Here is a 20,189-nt window from a genome sequence, read left to right on the forward strand (position 1 = left end):
GGAAGCACGTGAGCCACCGGCGACCTCGTTGGGACTCTCGCCGTCGGCGGGCGAGGATTCGCCGCCCATGGCTGGTGCGAACTCAGGTTTGCGCAGAGCGTTGCGGAAAGCATCAGCCATGCGCGATGCTTCATCCGAGGTAAAGGGCTGTTCGTCGGAATAGCGACTTGCCCTCGAGTTGGTGGCCGCCATGGCTGCTCCTCCTGCGCCTGCGCCTGCTGCTGCTCCGAGTGCGACCGCGCCTGCGTCTTCTTGTTCAAGCATCTGCGACGTCTCTCCAGCATACGTTCCACCTTCGTTGAAACTTCGGCCTGCCAGGGAGCCAGCAGCTGCCGCCATCATGGGTGAAGAACTTCGATGACTGCCATCGCCATGTTGACGCTGACGTCGCCTTCGAAGAGCAGCCATGACAAAGTAGGCCCCGGCCATGGCGGCGACCACGGCAAGGAAGCCGAGAACTGAGATGAGGACGATAGCATACGTCGGAAGGGCGAGACCATTCGAGTTGGAGTTGTTGCCACTGCCTCCGAGACGTCCTCCGTTGGCCTGGGCCGTAGCTGTTGCCGTGATAACGGAACCATTGGGCAGCGTGGCAGTGGTTGTAGCTTGGAGGGTTTCTGTACCGCTGAGACCCGAGGCGCGCAAAGAAGATTCGAGCGCAGCGCTAAGGCTGGATTGAACAGCAGATGCCGAAGCTGCTGCAGCTGCACTGTCAGTGAGGGTGGAAGAGGCTGATGTGGAAGCGCTGGCCGCTGAAGCAGAGGCAGCACTGGCAGAAGAGGCTGCAGCTGCCGAGCTTGACGACGCCCTGGCTTGTGCAATAGAGTAAGGCAAGGTGGTTTGAAGCGCGGTAAAGGTGGCCAGACGCGTAGTGGTACCCGTGAGGGGCTGATTGGCTGGCAGCACAACAAAGTAAAACGGCCAAGAGATGTTTTGGTTGGGTTGAATGTTGTCGGCAGCTGAGCGGTTGGCCCACCAGAGGTCGGTTGGCTCGAATGAGAGTCTATTTTGGCCGTTGTCCTGGGACATCCACGAAGTGATGAGACGGTCCGTATCTTCTTGGAAAAGGTAGACATCTACATATCCAGCTTGAGCGAAGAGCGGGTAGTTGGCGTTCCAGATGAACCTGCTCCACGTGTTTTGTACAACCGTGGTGCCGGCAGTTGGGTAGCAGCTGAGCTCATCGTTGCCGACATAACACCTCTGTTCGGCTTCAGTCTGACGACGCTGAATGCTGTTTGGCAGCGACGAGCCAGGCTCTGCTCTTGGAAGCCATTCGTTTGGTTGGTAGGTTGGGTTGTGTAGGACGTCACGCTTGATGGCCATGACTTGGTGGATATCACGCGCCCAGAATGGACCAAGGATGTGCTCACTGTTTGCTTGGACAGCGTCGGCCCCATGCTGCGAGACACGCCTGTCAAAGTCGTGGGCGGGTATACGGACGTGCTCAGGTTCATGTTGGCTTCTACGTGTTGGCGGTACTGTAGGTGCGGGTGCGGCTGCAGGCGCTGGAGATGGAGATGGAAATGGATATGGGTGGGGGAAGCGTTTTTGTACGGCGTCGACATTGCTCTCTAAGATTGGGTCAAATGAGCGCTTGTCTGAGCTCTGCAGGCCTGCGCTGCTGCTCTCGCCGACGAGACGCATTTGGACGTGGGTACCGTTTGTGGAGCGTTGTCTGTGCTTGTCCTGGGTTGGCACGGTGGACGAATGAGGCGGAGGCGGACGGGTGGTGCTACCGCACAGCTAAGCGGTAATAGTGGTCGGTGGCTGGGAGAGTGGACGTGGCAGAAGGCGTCTCTGTATCTGTGTATCTACTGGATGAAGCTGATTCGCGCGGGTTGGCTCCTGGACGGAGAGACGTTCGTAAGGGTCAATGAACGGGGGATGCGGTTAAGGGTATAGTCGAGGGTCTGTCGAACGATAAAGTGAGCCTCGAGGTGCGAGTGTTGGGAGCGAGAGGCGAGCCGAGGCGGCGAAGCGGGGTGGGACCACGGTGTCAGCAGCGGTCGACAAAGGGATGTCGACTCTAGAAGTGCGACGATGGTGAAGGAGGATAGGATCGAGATGGTGGTGAGGCAAACAAGCCAGTGGACCACGACGTCTGAGCGTGGAACAGAGAGGCAGAGAGGAGAAGGCTCCTCGTTTTACACGAAATAATTTCGACAGGCGAGAGACTGAAAACGAAGAGAGAGGGACAGACACTGAGAGAAACAGCGATCGCGGGGAGAGTGACAAAATGTGACAGAAGAGAGCGTTCGCCGACCACGAACAGTCAGATACAGCTAATGGGCCTCCGCTTCTCTCTCTCTTTCTCACACATTTCACATTCACGATTATTGTAGATAAATATATCACTGTATATTTAAATATATAAATATATAAATATATAATAATAATATTGCCAAAGTGTGAGTGAGTTGAGCATTGATGCACATCGCACAGCGCGATGCAGAGGTTTGGTCGTCCACGATCTGATTCACGATTTTCCACGCCAAAAACAATTATTGATCATCTGTAGCAGAGCAGCCGAGGCCAGCCCAAGGGATCGGAGCGGCCGAATCACGATATGTAAAATCAGTCACAAGTGAATGTTTTGTGATTCGTGATTGTTGGCTTGGCTTGAACTGCCTACAAGCCTCTTAGAGTGACGGTAAGGATGGCATCGAATGTCGCCTGGATCCCATTCCTACCAGCTGTAAGAGCAGCTGTGACTGAAAGCAGAGCTAAATGTATCACACAGCCAAAGCGCGTTGGGTGGGGCACTTTGCGCTCAGGTGGTAGGTGCGTGCGCTTCATGTAAGTTACGCAAAGATGATCCACCTGATGTGCGGGACGATGAAAATGGTCCTCACAAGAGAACCAAAAGAACCCTGACGACACACTACTGGAAGAGGAAGGCGAGGCGTCTCAGTTGTCGACCATCGCTCGATCAAGGCGGTTCGTGATGTGTTGGTGGTGGTCCAATCGTGAATGCATGAATAGTCCTTATCGACGCCGTGGCTGTTTTAAAGTCGTTCTTTAGAACCCTCTTTTGCTTCTGGCCTCACTGTAAGTCGACTCGTGACTGTCTCGCTCGCTCTGGCATTCCACTCAACTCGTGCTCTCCCTAGGTTTTCCAGTAGGAGCAACAACCATGCACCAACGCCGTACTCTTTGCAAAAAATGGGACGGCGCCTGTTCCTGATTGTCGGTTGGTTTGGTGTCAAACTTGACATCTGCCATCAACAACCCCATCGTGTCGGCTCATTCAAGGCGAGCGACTCTCGATGGATCGTTTTGGTACATGCTCGGTACTCAACACGAGACGAGCCACGGTCGAGCCCACTCGTCCAGTCGAAACGACCCATTCATGAGAGTTGCTTTTGCCTGAAGCTAGCGCGAAAGCTTTGCAACCACCTTAAATTCTGACCGCCCCTGAGTGCTTTTTACCTTGATTCCTGCGAGTGCCTGTTCCTTTGTCGTCTACGCGGAGCGACTACAGTCACTGTACAACAGGTGCCTACAACCATATCAGAGTTGTTACATCAGTTGTAAATAGGCGAATGCAGTCACGCTCTTTTGAGATGCAGCGCCACTCCGTGACTGCACTCGAGTTTGGGACCATCCATTCACGAATTGGGTCCTCAGGAAAATTCGTCGGGGAGCCAAATGAATGGAGGAATGCGAATGTCAGTCAGTCATCGTGAGTCAACCGCTTGTGGACGCGCGAAACGAGGCACGAAGGCATGAAATATTCCATCTGAAACGGTCCCTTGCGAATTCGTGATTCGCTGATTCACTCGAATCAAGTCACCACTCACAACTCGTGACTGTGACTGTAGCATCGCCCACCAAAACAAGGCATTTGCTTCAGCTGTCTCACTCACGCTCTCAAGATTCGTTTTAATTAAACACAAACTTCAATTTGGGTTTTCCCATCGTCCCGACGTTCCTCTCTCCCGTCCGTTGCCATCCTACCTCGAAAGGTTTAGGTTTGGCTAGTTTCGTCCTTGTCTGCCACTTGACCGGCCAAAGGTGGCATGCTTCGCGTACCATTCACGATTCGTGGTTCAAAAAATGGCTGTTTGGTAGTCAACTCTAGTTAACTGAAATTCGCCTTGCCAGAGTCCCTTTTGGCGCACCATGTCAACATGCGGGCCATGCAGTTCCGCCGCCGGTGCAAATTACGGTCACTGTGCAGATTCACCTGCAGATTGAAACTCGACGCAGAGATATCTCGTCTTTGTACCAATTTTGAGAGCAAATACTGTACAGTAGCCTCGACATTTCAGCAGCACCTGCAAGCCTGAGTCATTCAAGATTCGCGATTGCTGCACGCGTGCTCGTGGCTGCATCACTATTCACGATCTGTTTGCCATCTGCTCCACTACACCAACTCGATCATCGGGTCGTCAAATGAGCTCCAGTTCGTGCAGCATCATTTGATTCGGTTCATCGCTCGCCATGCTCTTTCCATGTCCACTTCGGATCGTTTCCGTTTGCAAGGTTGTCTGTATTCCGAAGATGTGCCACGCGTGGTGCTGTCGACTCGTACCATCGATACGGGATGCAGTCACTGTCACGTGTGTAGACTGATACGCGATACACGCTGCTCGACCTAACATACAATTCATTTGCGCACGTGGCCGTGAGTTCCAAGCAAACCCAGTTGAAACCGCTCGCCCTTCCATTCGATGCTACCGCCCAATCCCTTCTCGAAAGCATCCGGATCAATCTCCAATCCCTCGGCCAACTGACTAAGTACCAAGTTGGAACCAAGCAGACTAAGACCTCCGTACCTCTGCTCTGTTTCGACGTCAGATGACCTCGGTCCACGACGGCGTCTGGAAGGCTGTGGACAAGGATGATATACGTATCCGTTGGACGGATCGACTATCAGCTTGTCCGGCTGAAATGGCTCCCATAAGCTGCCTGCCCATTTCAACATACCCCCTACGCCATTATGGTCCACCAATTCGCGGTACACAATCGGCGTATCTTGACATCTCACCAGATTGAGTTCAGGTCCACACGGTGAGATCCATTCATACCCTTCGCTATTGCCGTTCTTGCATGCTTGACAGTACAATTCCTCTCGCGACCGTGTTTCTCTTCTATCGATGGTGCCGTTAAACGGTGCAACGTCGCTCCAGTCCGTACGCAAGTCTGTTGCCGGACGAGGTCCCAGGATGTCGTGCCGTGTTATTTTTCCCGAGTGCAGATACTCAACGTTGGCTGTCACCGCCTCCGGATTGGGTCGTATTCGCTTGAAGAAGAAGTCAAGGAACTCAGCGTTCTTGAAGCAGCTTGTCAGATTTTTCGGCACTGTATCGTGGATGAACAGCTGACCATGTACGTCGACCACGTATCTGTACACTCGAAATGCAGATGTGGGTCCCTTTGCATCGTTGCTAAGGTAGCGTCCCGAAGCCTGTGCTCGGAAGCGAGGCCACAACGGCGGGATCACTCGACGAGCCACCGCGGCGCATCCGATGAGCAGCATCGAAACGAGCCCGAGAACAAGACGCACAACCTCAGGAAAGGATCGTGCCGACCTTGTAATTTCGAGGTTGAATGTGAGCAACAAGGCTACGATAGGGTCAAGCAGCTTCACGCTTCTGCCGCTCTTTATCATAACTTGGTCCAAGCTGCGCTGAAGTGGAGGTGTTCCATGTCCCTTCATTCGTGATTCGTAATTTCACCTGTCGTGGTCATATGTTAACAAAACATCAATGTTTAAACTGCGAACTTAACAAGATAAATTTTAACACTTCGTGCTTCCGTGTTGGTCCTTGAGAAGCGGCTCCGACAAAAAAAAGGAGCTCTTTTCAGAAGAAATCAATCACTAATGTATCTCCTACTTTCAGCTTGTTCCTCACCATCATCGTTCACAGTTGCAAGCAAACCATCTCCGCTCCTCATTTATCCTGAATCCATCTGCAGCATCATCTACACGCACTCCCCGTCACAAACATGCCGCTTCATGCCGATCTTTGCACAATACTCCAGAATGCCTCGCGCGCTCGTCTGCGTTCCATCCCCATCGCATCTACCAAGGACAACCTCTCGATCCTCTCGATCCTTCTTCAGCACGGTTTTATCCACAACGTAGTACGAGGTACGCAAACTGGTCCCTCTCCCATCTTGTACACATCTGCAAGCCCAGCTGCGCGCAGACTGTGGGTCGATCTCAAATTCCGTCCCGACGACCGACCGGTATTGGAAAAGATGAACGTGGTTTCTAAACCATCGCGCAAATTGACCATGGACAAGGACGAGCTGTTGAGATTTGCCACGGGAAGGAGGGCCAAATTTGTCAAGCCGCTGGATATGGGCGAGATTGGCATTGTTGACTGTGGAAAGAATGGCTGGTGGGAAGTCAGGGATGCCATTAGGAGAGGGTATGGAGGAGAGGTCGTTGCTCGCGTTTCGTAGACTCTTCTTTTTCGCCTACTCTCGTCATCACCTGGATAACGCATGGTCTCAACGTCACAGCCAACGCTAGTTCTCTCATCCTCTTGTTATCATCTCTCCCACAACGCTGCTGCCGTCAAGCTTCATAGCCCACTACGACTCTCGCCTCATCCCCTCACATCATTGTATTTGTATCACCTGCATTGCATCGCTACCATCTACTGGAGTCTTTCAGGCCGGTCCGTGTCCTCGCCTCCGTGTGATTCGCAACAAAGTTGACCACGAGGTGGAAGAAGTGCACAGTCACGTGCAATCACGGATCGGGAATGTGGTGACGTTTTAAAAGTCTAACAATTGTAAATCTTGTCCACGGTAGCTGAGAGGTTTGGAGCGTGACACAGATCATCATGTTGCATGCACGATGCTTGTCATTCTTTCTTGAGCACTATCATGGTCAACTACATCGTTGCATCTTCGTCCGCTCCGCACTGCACTATAGGGATCAAGAGGTAAGCTCTATCCGAAAAAGGCTTGCATCAGCATTGCTAGCCATCCGATCGAGCATTGTACGCACTCTCGCAACGGCCACCGCAACCACAACGAGCACCCTCTCTGTTCATTGGCCATTACGGAATTCGACTTGATCTCGTTCGAGTTGGAAGATTGCATCTGAACGATACTGTATACGGCAATTTGTGGTAGGCATTATTTGTAGCAAGTGCTGGATACACGAGAGGCGCATCCTCGGTCACTGTCACGCCACCACGAGGGAGCGAAAGGATAGCAAGAACAGCTTGACGAAAGCACGCACGCTTCGTTGTCACAGAAGATGTTTGGTCTCGGGTCAGCGTTCTATCTGATCCTCTTCATCACAAATGCGTTAGCGGTCTTGTCGGAAGAACGCTTTCTAGCCAGAGGTGAGTGCTTGTTATGTTGATCGCTTGGCATCGTTGTGGCACGTCCTGATCTCGTCAGGACGAACGTGACTGACCACATTTTTTTTCGTAACTCTCTTGGTTATGAGTGTCTATAGTCGGGTGGTCGTCACATTCGCTAGCGAGCCAATCTAGTGCGTTCGATCAAGGATTCCAGTCGAACCCGTATGCCTCATCCGCAGCCGACGTGACGATCAAGGCTAGGCTCATCAACCTCATCTCTGCTGTCCGCACATTGATGCGAAGTAAGTCGATAACATCGTCGCTTGACCCAGATCATCTTGTTCGATATCAGTCTGACGAGATTTCTCCTCGGCTTTTGCTTAACAGTCCCGTTAGTGGCGATCAATATCGTCGTCGTCATCTACCTCATCGTTCTCGGTTGATGGATAGCAACAGTCATCCAGTTGACGTCTCTTTCACTTTTTCACGCGCATCGCGCAACTCGACTCGGTGTGTGTGCGCAACCCATTCGGTATCCCTGTCGCCATCATTGCAGCACTGTCATGTTCTTACAACAAACACAACACCCAGGCGGCTCGATGAAAAAATCGTGAATCGTTGCATCGCGAATTGCAGCTCTGACACAGATTCGTGCTTTATTGGTCGATGCTACTAGTGGTGACTGAAAAATTGCATTGCTGAACATGACGCCTGAAACATGCGGGGAGACACAAGTTGTGAGATTACGTGGCGAGTTTAGGGAGCCAAGACCTTTCGCAGGCCTTCCTTTTGGGCTGGAGTGAGATGCTCGGGTAGTTGGACGCTCCACTCGACGACGAGGTCGCCCTTCCGCTTTCCGCCGGTCTTGCTGATTGGCATGCCTTCGTTGGCCAACCTAGTGGTCTTGCCGGGAGTGATGCAGCTGGTGCCCGCCACGGGTTGCGGGATGGGAACGTCGATCTTGCGGCCATCGAGCGTTTCGACCTGCTTGCGCGAGCCCGGTGTGCCTGGCTTGGGTGGGTCGAGCGCGTCGATGAGTTTCAGCGGGATAGTCAGTCGCAGATCATCACCATCGCGTCGGAAGTGCGCGTGCGGCTTCTCGTCGACAATGAAGACGACATCTTGGAACGATCCCGGTGACACTTCGTGTCCCGCCCCGCCGAACCGGATCTTGGTCCCTTTCTTCCAGCCCGGCTTGACTTCCACGGTGAGAATCTTTTCTTCCGATCCCCCCGAGGCCAATTTTCGACCCACTTTGAGCCGTTTCGTCGTACCAGTGTACAGGTCTTGCAGGGAGAGCGGCAGTTGCTTTTCCACGTCGCTCGGCTTCTCGTCGGCAGCCGCGCCAGCGCCAGTGTTGGGACTAGCGCCAAAGTTGAACGCGCCCGGCATGCCACCGCCCGCCTTTCTTCTTGCGCCTCCACCCCCTGCTCCGCCGAACATGTCTTCCATGCCAGACATACCACCCATGCCGCCCATAGGCATGCCACCCATTCCGCCACCAAACGGACTAGCTCCGCCAAAGATGCTAGCAAAGATATCGTTCGGGTCGCTCGGCGAGAAACCGCCCATTCCACCCATTCCGCCTGCACCACCTGCGCCACCTGCGCCACCAGTGGTAAACGTAAACGTTCGACCTCCGCCTCCCGGGAAGCCACCCGAGAAGCCAGCTGCTCCTCCGGGGAACCCGCTGAATCCACCTGCGGCTCCATCCGCCCCTGGTGGCGGCGGTCCGCCCGCCTTTAAGCCCTCTTCGCCAAATTGATCGTAGATGGCGCGCTTGTTCTTGTCGCTCAGCACTTCAAATGCCTCTCCGACCTCTTTGAACTTTTTGTTGGCCGTTTCGATGTTATCCTTGTTGCGATCCGGATGCCATTTGAGTGCCGCTTTCTTGTACGCCTTTTTGAGCGTCTCGTCATCCGCGTCTTTCGCGACGCCGAGCACCTGGTAGTAGTCTTTCCCCATCGTGTCACAACTTGCACGTCGCCGGTGGTTGGATTGGGTTTGTGAGGTACGCTGCCTCTTGTGGGGTGGAGATCCGCTATTGGTGTTCGGAACCGGAATGTTGAGCTACTCTCTTCGCCGTTTCGATTTCGGGTGAGATAAGCAAGATCGGAACTACACTGTACGTGTACTGAATGTGTTGTGTTTGGATCGAAAGATCAGACAGCGCTGATCGTCGTTGTCGTCGTGACGTTCTTCAAAGTATCGAGATTCCAGTAGGTAGTGAGAACGCAAATATCATGTGGCGGTTGCAAGACGTGCACAATCTACCTCACTGATATCAGTCACGAGTCTTGAATCTCTCGCCTTTCAATCAGAGCGCGTTGCGTTGACTCGGACTTGCATGGAAGCGCACTGAATCATAAAATGATCTGTCCGCATCCTCCACTTTCCATTCCAACCTTCTCTGCCGCTCTCGCACTCTCCAGAATTTTCCGCAGAATGACTTCATCCTCGATCCAAAATCGGGTCTCTTCCAAATCGTGATCCCCGATCATATCTGCCTAGAAATGCTTCGTGATTTCTACTAAACTCACCACGCGCTCCTTCTTGACGCTCTTCTCTCACAGTCACTCGTGACTACAACCCTACCAGGCGAAAGATGATGAATGAGATCGTTCAATTATTCCAGATAAATACTAAACATTCAAGATTGCGCCCGACATCAAGTGTCATCTAGCAGAGTTGATCGCCGAGGCACCGCCGGGCGGCGTGATAGGAGCGGTTGCATCAGCCGGCACCTGGGTTCGCCAGTTGTGGATGGAAGACGCTTTGGGATCCAGCATCATGGTCATCGGGTTCGGCGCGATAGGTGCTCCCATCTGCGGTGTGCCAGGTATCATTGGCATCGTCAACGCCGGAGACATGGCAGCTGAGACGCCAATCTGCGAGCCTGGTGCTACAGGTATGCCCATCTGCGAAGGCGACGTCATCGACATGCCCAAGGGCAATCCAATCGCCGGTGCTGGCAACCCATCGAACTGAGACGTTCCCATTAACATCGATCCGTTGGTCGGCAGTCCTATTATCGACTGGCGTGGGTCGGCCATGCCCAGTCCACCCATGCCGCCCATGAAGCTGGGAAGTCCGCTCATCCTATTCAGCATCATTGACGGGCGCGCATCGACTCCAGATGGCGACATCATGCTGGAGTACGAAGAAACAAGACGTGCCTGCTGCTGCTGTTGGTCTTGTTGCTCCCTTTCAGACTGCAACTGTCGGATCAGCGCTGCCTGCTCTGCGATGATCGCTGCTTGAGGGTGGACATAACCTAGCGGCTTATCGTCTTCGCTGTCGTCCTCGTCGCTGTCGTCACCCGCATCGCTGGCATTCGCGTCCACTCTAGCCTGCTCGTCACCGTCGTTGGGATTCGCATTCGTATCATTCGCACTGGCCTGTTGCGCCAGCCTTGCAGCCCTCTTCTGCGCCTTTTCGGCTTGTCTCGCTTCCTTGATCGCACGCTTTTGGTTTTCGAGCGCAGTGCGCATTGCAACGAGCGCTGCGTCGCCTCCGGGATGTCTATGACCGAGAGGCAGGTCTTCATCTGAGTCCTCGTCATCCACAAACGGAACATCTCTGGCACTCGCAGCGTGCTGCGAAAGCGGCGGGACGAGACCATTCTGCAACGTACCATTCGTCTTTTGCAAGCTGTCGCGGCAGGGTGAGGAAGCCGACACTGAATGCTTCCCCAAGCTTCCATTGGCATGGGAGCTGTCTCTTGAGGTAGTAAAGTCGAGGTCTAGCTTTCCACCACCAAACATCATAGACTGCCGAATGCGTTTCTCCTTGAGCGCCGCCAGCGGCAACTCCTCATCAGAAGATTCCACATTGCCGGACCTTGCCGAATTCAGCGCGAGGCCGGCAGCGAAAGAAGACGGGCGCGATGCCACATTCTTCTTGACTTGAGCAAGCGGAACGTCATCGTCGCTGGAGTCCGGCGCCTGGTCGTTCGTTTCCGGTTCGACGTCAGATTCAATGAGCCATTCTTGTGCGGCCGTTTCCTCTCCAGCAAGCAGATTCAGGCTCCTTCGACCATGCTGCCCATCTCCGCGCGCATCGTTGTCATCGTCAATGTCGAGAGCGATCACCGGAGGCTCTACAGGAGTCTGACTGCGTACAGGCAGCTCAGACTGAGCTTCTCCCTCCCCAAGAGCACCACTAGATGGAGCAATCGAACCTGCGACGGCATCTGAGCCAGTGAGACTGACCATGCTGTTGACCGCCGAAGTGTTCGAGATGCCCAGATTCTTTTTGCTCTTCCTGCCGATCGTGAACAAGCCTCGCTCCTTCTTTGCTGTTGCTTTTGCCTCTCGTTGTTGACGAGCTGCTGCTTCCCGTTGAGCCTTTTCTTTGGCCTTTTCTGCCTCCTCCGCATCCTCTTGCTGCCTCTTGGCCATTTCCCTAGCCCAGATCTGGTCCGCTCCGAACACCGCTTCCATACGCTCGCGTGTATCATTGACTCCGACAGGCTTGTCGCGAAAGCCGCGGGCGATGCTAGGCGAGACGGACGCGCCATCGTCATAGACAGAGCCAGCAGGACGTAACGAGGCTATTCCATCGCGATTGTCATCTATCTCGAGAGGCATGGGCTCACCATCCTCGAGCTGCACCTGGCCGTAGAAGCGCGCCTTGGATTTACGCTCTTGGTTGCGTTCAGAAGCAAGATCCAACAGACTCTTGCCATACAGTTTGCCGGCAGGCTTGCTGTCATCGACCCACCGCTTGTCGTCGTCGCTAGCCCAAAGGTCCGACTCTGTCTCGGTTTCTGTGAGGTCTTCCTCACTGGTGCTGCTAAGATCCAAATCTTCATCGGGACTGAGCTCGTCGACACCGACCTCCTTGAACGATTTGCCCTCCTTGAGTGCCTCTTCCCTCTTTGCTCTCCGGATCCTGCGTGCAACTTTACGCTTGCGCTTCTCTTTGGCAAGACGCTTCGCTGCGCGTTTGGCTGATCGACTCTGCTTCTTGATATCGGCAAGTGGTTTGTCATCGTCGTCAGAGTTATCCGCTTGATCCGGATGGAAGATGTCGTCAACTCGAGTGCCCGCCTCGAAACCCCATCCCTCACGTTCGTCATCATGCTGCACCAGGTGATTACGGAAGAGGGCGGTGGTTGGGGCAGCAGCTCGCCGTCCGATTCCTCTTGGCGCAGCGGCGGGCACTTGGACGGCTCTGTCCACTTGAATGGGTTTGAGTCTCGTAGCTGTCTGATCTCGCTTCTTGTTGCCCGCCTTGGCTGCAAAGAGGGGTTGAGGTCCGTTGGCGCTGTGAACCACCAGGCTGCGCATGGGAGGCAGACCACCTCGGCTGTCGTGCAGCACAAATCCATCAGGAACGTGCAAGCTGTGCCGCTTGGTATCAGATGAAGCTGACATGTCCTCTGTGAGACGCAGCTTTGGCGCGAACTCGGTGCCTTGTAACGGCCGAGGCATCACAATAGTCTGAGGTGTTCGAGCGGCCAGTCCTAGCGGGCGAAGCGGCCCTCGACGTGGTGGGCTGACAAAATCGTCGTCGATGTCTTCTGACTCATTCAGTGGTGCAGAGCTGGCCACATCTGCTGACTGATCCGCAGCATTGCTATCGAGAAGACCTCCGGATTGCTTTTCCGACTCGTTGGGGTGAACTGCCTCTCCAATTCCAGCGGTCAGAGCTTCCGCGTCGGACTCACCGTCTCCCTCGTCGCCATCCGTAGCAGCGGTCTTCTTGGACTTGATGGGCTTGCCTTTCGCATCCATCATCATGCTCAAGCGAAACCACTTTTTACGTGGCTTGCCCCAGTTGGCCGATGACAAGTCAGGTTCAGCGCCTTCACCTAGTTGAATCTCAAAATTTTCGCCACCTGTCTGCGCGAGATCTTTGGCGAGGGCGGTAAAATCGGCTGAGGACGGTCTTCGACGCTTGGGGACGATTTTGAATCCGTTCTGATCCAACGGATCGTCGTCGTCGTTGACCTCCTCGTCAGCAAGCAGATCGCGGTTGATGCCGAGATGCATTGGAAATGTAGAATTACGAGCCACGTTCTGGAGCTGACGCGTGGTGAGGCTGTTGAAATCGAGGGCAGGAGAGGGGGTATGAGTTGGGCCCGCTTCGAAGTCGCGAGCCTGACCAAGTCCGGAATTGGCAGCTAGCAAGGCAGCCGCAAAGGGGCTGGGTCCAAGACCTAGATCATGCTCGGCAAATTGGTCCGTCACCCATCCTCGACTTTGGCGGCGTTGAGGTGTCGAGAAGCTGGACAACGGCGCCGCGGACACAGCGTCCTGGGCTGCAGTCAGGGGCGGAGGTGGCTGTTGTTCAGGTACACTGGATGAGCTGATCCCTTCAGCGTGAGAATTCAGCAGAGGCCCTGCGAGGAACGAGTTTCGTCGCGAGGTGCTACGCGAGTAAGAGCCAATGCCGACCATGTCATGAGCTTCTGTAGAGCCCGTCTGATCGAGAGAAGGTTGGGAAACCTGTACAGCGGTTGATGAGATAGATGCCGGTTGAGTCTCATTGGATGATGGATCTGCGACGTTAGCAGGTGCTCCGGCAAGACTCTGCTCGGATACCTGCGCAATTTCGCCGGCGTCAACAGAATCCACAGGGGGCTGTACCATCAAGGCGGCAGATGGGTTGATGGAGCTTGCAAGAGGCGATGGGCAAGGTTGGTCGATGATAGAGTCTTCTGGCGCTGGTGCTGTCATAGCACTGTTGCTATCTTGAACGGCATTAGCAACAGCTGGAGGAGTAGCACTGCGCAATTCGCGTGAGGCCTCGCGAAGTGATACTCGCTTGTTGTCGTCAGAGGAAGCAATGATATGTTCAACGACTTGATCCTTGGTAGCTGTTGGTCCCGGTCCATCCCACTCGGACGGGGGAAGGTTCTCCTGGCGTTCTCGGTAGAGCTTGATCTTGGCCAAGAGCTCGAGCTTCGGATCTCCCGCGTCAATAGCGGCAGTGGAAGCTCCTACTATCTCGGAGCTAGCTCTGCGCACTGCAGGTGCTGAGTCTGCCATGTTGCGATCCGCCTCCATGGAGCGTCGTTCTGTGACGGAAGAACGGAGCTGTTCAAAGGATGGGCGGACGGCGATGCTGCCAGCCAGACTTTGGGCGCGGTTGCGTTGTCCAGCAGCGATGCGATCGCGTTCATCCTTGCTAAGGAACTTTTCGACTCCCCATTCGCTCAGCGCATCTGCATCGGTATCGATGGCGTCTTCACCGTCAGCTAGAGCAAGGATGCTTTGGGGACGGGAGCCGGGCTTGGAAGTACGGCCGAGAACAGAGGGAGCAGCGTTGGAGAAGAGACTGTTTGATCGACTGCGTGTGGCTTCAGTGTCGATGAGGCCTCCAACGCTGCTGCCAGCACGGCTGCGTGCACGTTGTTCAGTGGGAAGAGCGACGCCGAGAAAGTCAACGCTGGGACGCTTTCCATCGTCGTCAGCGGCAAGGAGGCGGGAAAGACCGGTAGCTGCGCTCCAGGTGCGGACATGACGCTTGACTGCGATGCTTGCACCCTCTCGATAGGGGGCAAAGATAGCGCTCTGACTGGCAAGCGCTGGCTGCGGAGGAGGCGGCGGATGTACGATGTCATTCGCTTGAGGGGGATGGTAGATATGCCAGAACTGAGCTTTCTCGAGGATTCGCTCGTTGTCAGCCTCGATGAGAGCTGCGGCGAGTTGGAGACGAGCGTTGATGCGCTTGGTTATCTTGGGCTTTGGAGCTGCGGACGTTTCGTTGCCTAGCGCCGAGGGTGTGGCCGAGTTGGCAGGTTTGCCAATGGTACCGACATCGGAAGTGTTGCTGTTGAAAGTGGGAACGGTTGCAGCTGGCGAGGGAGCATGGATGGCGTGCTCGACCGACTGATAGAGCTGCTCTGCAGTTTGATGGAAGGCTGTATGCTCCTGCTGAGCTTGGCCAGATGCAGGGAATGCAATCGAGCTCATGGCGTCGTCGAGGTGATGAGGTTGCTCTTTGCGTTCAAGGCGGTGTTGTCATGGTCGATCCATGGAGGAGCTTTGTTGCAAATTCAAATTCAGTGTTATAGCGAGGATGTGCGATGAGGTGGAAGTGTGATCCCAAACGGTGTGATCCCAAAAGGGGGCGCAAAGGATGGAGTGAATGTGTCTAGATGAATGGGTGTGCGTGCCAAGCTGTGTCTGGAAGCGTGATGTTACCAGATGCAACAGGTCACTTGGACCCCTGTGTGTTGCTTTTGCCTTTTTGTCCAACCAACCGTCACGGAGCGTCGTGCGTGATTCAAGATTTCTGAAAATCGTGAATCGTGAAAATCACAGCGTGAATCGTGATTGAATGAAGGATGTGGTTAGCCTTCTTTGGATTTTATTATACAGTAACATAGCTTATATTATTATTAATATAATGTCATTTTGTGCTATGCCATGCCGTGAGTCTGGATCATTACAGTCAAGGATTGGTTTGCGAGGAAGAGGAGAGGAGAGGAGAGTACAACGCGAATGGAAGGGCTATAGAACGCAACGAAAAGGCAATGGGAGATAGAGTCCCGAATGTACGAGTTCACAGTCACCATTCAAGATTTGTCTTGATTGCGGCCGACTTTGCGACGTGTGAACACAGGTGAAGTTATAGTAACCTGTCCGATCGAGCGGTCAAGCAGTCACGATCAAGTGCAAGCCACTGTGAATGTCTGCATTCCAAGTCAAGAGTCGTGAGTGTGTGTGGTGCGTGGTGCGTGGGGTGTTATAGCCAGGACATGTGAGATTCACGGTTGGTCTGCACGGTGGACTCCCGACGTTTGCCAAGCACAGCCAACAGCGCGAGAAGTGTGACTGACCAAGGTTATGTTTATTACGCTTCGTCGAGGCTCGATTCACGATTTGTACTTCAAGTCATGTTTTTGTCGGCATAACACTTTTTTCCTGCAACCGTCACAGCGTGAACCATGCGTGAACTCGCACAAACGGCGAGCCTCCACACTCACTCAGCGTTCGCCGCCATTCGTGATTCACGACTTCTCAGGCCCTGCAGGATGGGAGTCCACTTTTACCTTTCCGCTCGAGCGATACCACAACGAGCTATCGCCCGCTCCAGGATTCAATCCAAGAATGCCACAACAACTAGAGCAGAGAGCTTGCAGAGCATCCTTGCACGCTCCGGCTTCGCCACCTCCGGAAAACGCAACGGGCCGAATACCTGCAAGCTTTGCTGCCTCTTTCCTGTACCAAGGAGATGGCAGAGTGAGACATCCCAACATGTCATCGTGTAGCACATCAGAGGCGTCTTCTTCTCTACCAAATACACTGAGAAGAAGCCCGCGAGCCAAGCAATTGAGCCATACAGACCTGTGTTTGGCCTTTTCGCCGGAGGACGACCAGAGCGACAAGGCATCCCGGGTTGGCAGCAATGTCTCTTTCTCCAAGAGACGCATGAACGACAACCGAGAAGTGACCTCGTTAGACATCCAAGCTTCGCGAGGCTCGGACGGTCAGAAGAAGGTCACGTCCCGAAAGAGGATCCGACGCACAAGAGACGATCCCAACTCAGCGTCAGGAAGCATTTATGCTCACTTGCAAGCTGTACCAGATCTATTCGCTGAGCGCAACGACATCATGCTGTGCGGTATCAACCCAGGCGTCAAATCTTCCTCTTCAGGCCATCACTTTGCGCACCGGTCGAATCACTTTTATCCGTCCCTTCATCTGGCTGGCATCACGTCCCGGCGGATGAAGCCCGAACAAGACGTCGAATTCCCCTTTCTGCGACCCTATTCCCTCGGTCTAACCAACCTAGCGCCGAGACCAACAGCAGAAGGCAACGAGCTGCTCCCTAGTGAGCTCATCGATGGCGTGCCCGTTCTCCTCGAAAAGATCCTTAAATGGAAGAGTGGTTCCCAGACTCAGTCGTGTTTCGTCAGTGAAAGGGTATCTCGGAAGCCTTTGTGAAAGGTCTCAAGCATGCACGTGCGCATTCGCAGCGAGTCGTCTCGAACTGAAACGTTCTATTCACGACCTGTGTCCCCTAGGGCAAGGCCCAATCCTGAGCACAGTGTCAAGCTTGAGTACGACGACACGAGTCTAGATGCGACTCCAACCAAAGTAACAAGCAGCGAGCACGCTGCGCAAGCATGGCTACAAGTGTCCATCCCTGCAGATGTCCTTTGTGCATATACCGCACCCATAGGTGAGAGAAAAGACGTCAAGCCGAGGGAAAAAGGTCTGCACCCAAGCACGAAGAAGCAACTCTACACAAAGGGCAAATCGAAGGATGATGCCGGATATGGCGTCCTGCCGCTCTGCGTACCCCACTCCACCCCAAGTCGTGGAAGCTCTCTTACTCTTGACCAAGTATCTCTCCTCTTCGTATCGCCGTCCAGTTCAGCACGCGTAACGACACATTTCCTCGACGATAAGGCACGCATCCTGGCCAGCCTTCGACGGCTGATAGAGCATCTTCAAGCATCTAGCATCACGGACGCTCCGCCTTCGAACGGCCATTTTGAGTTTACATTGGGAAACGGTAGTGACGGAAAACACGACAAGCTCGAATCAGATACAACCGGTGCCAACGAATCGTCACATCTGCTACCGCAACCAGAAGCGACAAAGACGATTTACCTGGAAATCGTGGACTTGTCACGATTCTCACTTGGCGCTGTCGACGCTTGAACGCGATTCAAGATTGCCGCACGAATCAGCATTACCTCGAGATTTTGACATGTCTGCTTGGATCGATCGGGACTTGCCCACGTATGCGCTCACCGATGGCATCGCTTCAGCAGTCGTTGCTCAATGAGGCTTATCTAACCTAACGAAGATTCACAATGGGCGTAAAAATTTCACTGCAATTCATTCAATCGCAAAATCAAGATCAGTTGGATGTGGTGCATGAATCCTTCGGAATCATATCTGCTCAGCACAGCCGCGGGCAGCCAGCTTATCGATTTTTTTGATTTTTTTTTTTACATCATCCCTGCTGTTTGTACAAAACGTTCTGTCCCTGATGCGTCCTGCACGACATCTGAAAGCTGTGGCCCTGGTAACTTGTACACGGCCGGAGATTAAGTGACTCTGAGTCGATTTTGTGGCATGCCGTAATGTCGTTGATCATGTCGGCGTGTCTCACTTTACAAAACACCGGAGCAATCGATATTGATTCTGTGCATTTCTTTGATCGCCACTGCCGTACCAACTGCTGTCGTCTAACCACAGCTGATTCTTTTTTTGATAAAGTGGTTGATGATCTTGCGCGCAACATGGACCGACAACGCCAAGTGAGGAAAGGGATCCGTGTGTTTGCGATCAAAGGCAATCACAAAGGAGCCACTTTCCATGCTATCGATCTGGGTGTGAGAAAGCATCTGGCATGAAAGGCAAAGCAAGGAGCTCGGCTGTGTCTCCTGTCTTCAGAGATCTTGGCAAGCATCATTCACGATTGCGACGCTTAGAGTTACGCTTGAGAACAGCCCACAGCGGCAAGGAGAGCAGCAGCGTGAGCTCAGATCGCCGGTGGATAACAGCTGGACCCTGAATCTCGCTAGGAGCATTTTTGGCATTTCCTTCTTCCCACGATTTTCTGCAGGAGGCTGCCTGTCTCGTCTGATGCTATGGCCATCGTTTTTCTTATAGTAATGCGACACTCTACTGAATTGTTCTTTGTTCTTAACCCTGCTCTCCAATCGTGAATGCAACCGACATGGCGACAATAGCAAATTCCAGTTATTGAGCCGACCCGATGATTCAGTAAGTATTTGACCACCCGATTCGCTCAAGGTGTAGTGGCGGCTTGATGGAGCTTTGATTTCGCTGCGTGGGAAAATCAATCTGAATCAAAAAAAAAAAAAAAAATCGCCGAGTGGCTGGTTGATCGACATCGTTTCCCTCATTCGTGATTTGCTAAATTCGCCGCTTGTCACACAAATTGACAGCACATGCGTGATGCCTCACGATGCCTGGACACACTCATGCACCTCTTACAATGTCTCAGCGGAGCAAAAGCCACTAGCCTTTCACACAAACTAATAGCAACGATAGGTCGACGATTTGCAGCATGAAAGAACAATGAGTGCAATGGTCGCAAGCATACGAAGCAGAGCCAAAATTGATTCTGCCTAGATACCGTTGCACAAGATAAAGGTGATATTGACGAATGGCGGTCGACTGATAAAGAAGATTCGTGATTGATTTCATCTGTCGCTCGCCATATTGGAAACATGGACATGGAATCAGGGTTTTTTGTCTTGAGATGACAACGAAGACGCGGCAGAGGCCGCGGTGGCAATTGGCTTGTCACAGACATGTGACGGGCTCTGTTCGGTCCAGAGCAACACTTTGACGCCATTCACGACTGCGTGGACAAACATCCTGCGTAGCTCGTAAATTAACTTTGCACCAAATCGTGAATGGATAAGCAACCGAAAGTTTGAGCGTTGATACAACTTGCAAGCGAAATTGGGAAAACGTGACTCTTTGTGTGAGAACTTTACTGGAGCTAATCTTGAATCATGCCGTCGTCGCTCGAGCGTGAGTGTCTCGATCAAGGCACGGCACGAACAGGTTTCCCTTTGGTGGGAGTCATTCTGGTTACCATTTGACATCGTTACACCCGAGCTAAGTCTCAGTTGGCGGGTCGAATCCCAGACTCGGAAAGTATCAATAAAAATAAAAAATCGAAAACTTCACGAGAAAACTACTATTAATAAATTATCCCACCGTGAGCAAGTCATGAGTCGTGAGTCGTGAGTTATTTTGCGTCATGACAGCGAAAACCACAAATCGCTGCTCAAAAGTCACGAACGAGTCTTGCGAGTCTTGCGAGTTTTGAGAGTCTCGAGTATCTCTGCACACGCGGTTGCAATGGCCACATGCGTCTGCAAAGTCGCAGAATGCGCAACATACTGAAAACAAGCTTTGGACCATCCGATAACGTTACGTGCTTGCAATCGGTCCCACCGCTCATCAA

General features: G+C 53.3%; 7 protein-coding genes across 7 annotated transcripts; 3 read left to right on the forward strand and 4 right to left on the reverse strand.

The window, feature by feature from the left end:
- Positions 1-1,647, reverse strand: UMAG_10843 (uncharacterized protein; the record flags this gene model as incomplete). The annotated part of the gene is made up of 1 exon (XM_011392879.1): positions 1-1,647. A coding segment is annotated over one exon (1,647 nt), but the record flags the coding sequence as incomplete, so codon positions are not given.
- Positions 1,648-4,612: 2,965 nt separating this feature from the next.
- UMAG_04329 (uncharacterized protein) lies at positions 4,613-5,485 on the reverse strand (the record flags this gene model as incomplete). The annotated part of the gene is made up of 1 exon (XM_011392745.1): positions 4,613-5,485. The coding sequence occupies one exon, from the start codon at positions 5,483-5,485 to the stop codon at positions 4,613-4,615; it is 873 nt and encodes a 290-aa protein (XP_011391047.1).
- A 470-nt stretch (positions 5,486-5,955) lies between these two features.
- Positions 5,956-6,417, forward strand: UMAG_04330 (mitochondrial 37S ribosomal protein MRPS8; the record flags this gene model as incomplete). Its single annotated transcript, XM_011392746.1, has 1 exon — positions 5,956-6,417. The coding sequence occupies one exon, from the start codon at positions 5,956-5,958 to the stop codon at positions 6,415-6,417; it is 462 nt and encodes a 153-aa protein (XP_011391048.1).
- An 808-nt stretch (positions 6,418-7,225) lies between these two features.
- Positions 7,226-7,717, forward strand: UMAG_10844 (uncharacterized protein; the record flags this gene model as incomplete). The annotated part of the gene is made up of 3 exons (XM_011392880.1): positions 7,226-7,313; positions 7,430-7,576; positions 7,671-7,717. The coding sequence occupies 3 exons, from the start codon at positions 7,226-7,228 to the stop codon at positions 7,715-7,717; spliced, it is 282 nt and encodes a 93-aa protein (XP_011391182.1).
- A 313-nt stretch (positions 7,718-8,030) lies between these two features.
- Positions 8,031-9,239, reverse strand: UMAG_04332 (uncharacterized protein; the record flags this gene model as incomplete). The annotated part of the gene is made up of 1 exon (XM_011392747.1): positions 8,031-9,239. One exon carries the CDS (start codon positions 9,237-9,239, stop codon positions 8,031-8,033), a length of 1,209 nt encoding a protein of 402 aa, XP_011391049.1.
- A 710-nt stretch (positions 9,240-9,949) lies between these two features.
- On the reverse strand, positions 9,950-15,196 carry UMAG_04333 (uncharacterized protein; the record flags this gene model as incomplete). The annotated part of the gene is made up of 1 exon (XM_011392748.1): positions 9,950-15,196. One exon carries the CDS (start codon positions 15,194-15,196, stop codon positions 9,950-9,952), a length of 5,247 nt encoding a protein of 1,748 aa, XP_011391050.1.
- Positions 15,197-16,336: 1,140 nt separating this feature from the next.
- On the forward strand, positions 16,337-17,896 carry UMAG_10845 (uncharacterized protein; the record flags this gene model as incomplete). Its single annotated transcript, XM_011392881.1, has 2 exons — positions 16,337-17,152; positions 17,177-17,896. The coding sequence occupies 2 exons, from the start codon at positions 16,337-16,339 to the stop codon at positions 17,894-17,896; spliced, it is 1,536 nt and encodes a 511-aa protein (XP_011391183.1).
- Positions 17,897-20,189: the final 2,293 nt, after the last annotated feature.

Source organism: Mycosarcoma maydis, chromosome 14 (assembly GCF_000328475.2).
Source record: "Mycosarcoma maydis chromosome 14, whole genome shotgun sequence".
Taxonomy (NCBI): domain Eukaryota; kingdom Fungi; phylum Basidiomycota; class Ustilaginomycetes; order Ustilaginales; genus Mycosarcoma; species Mycosarcoma maydis.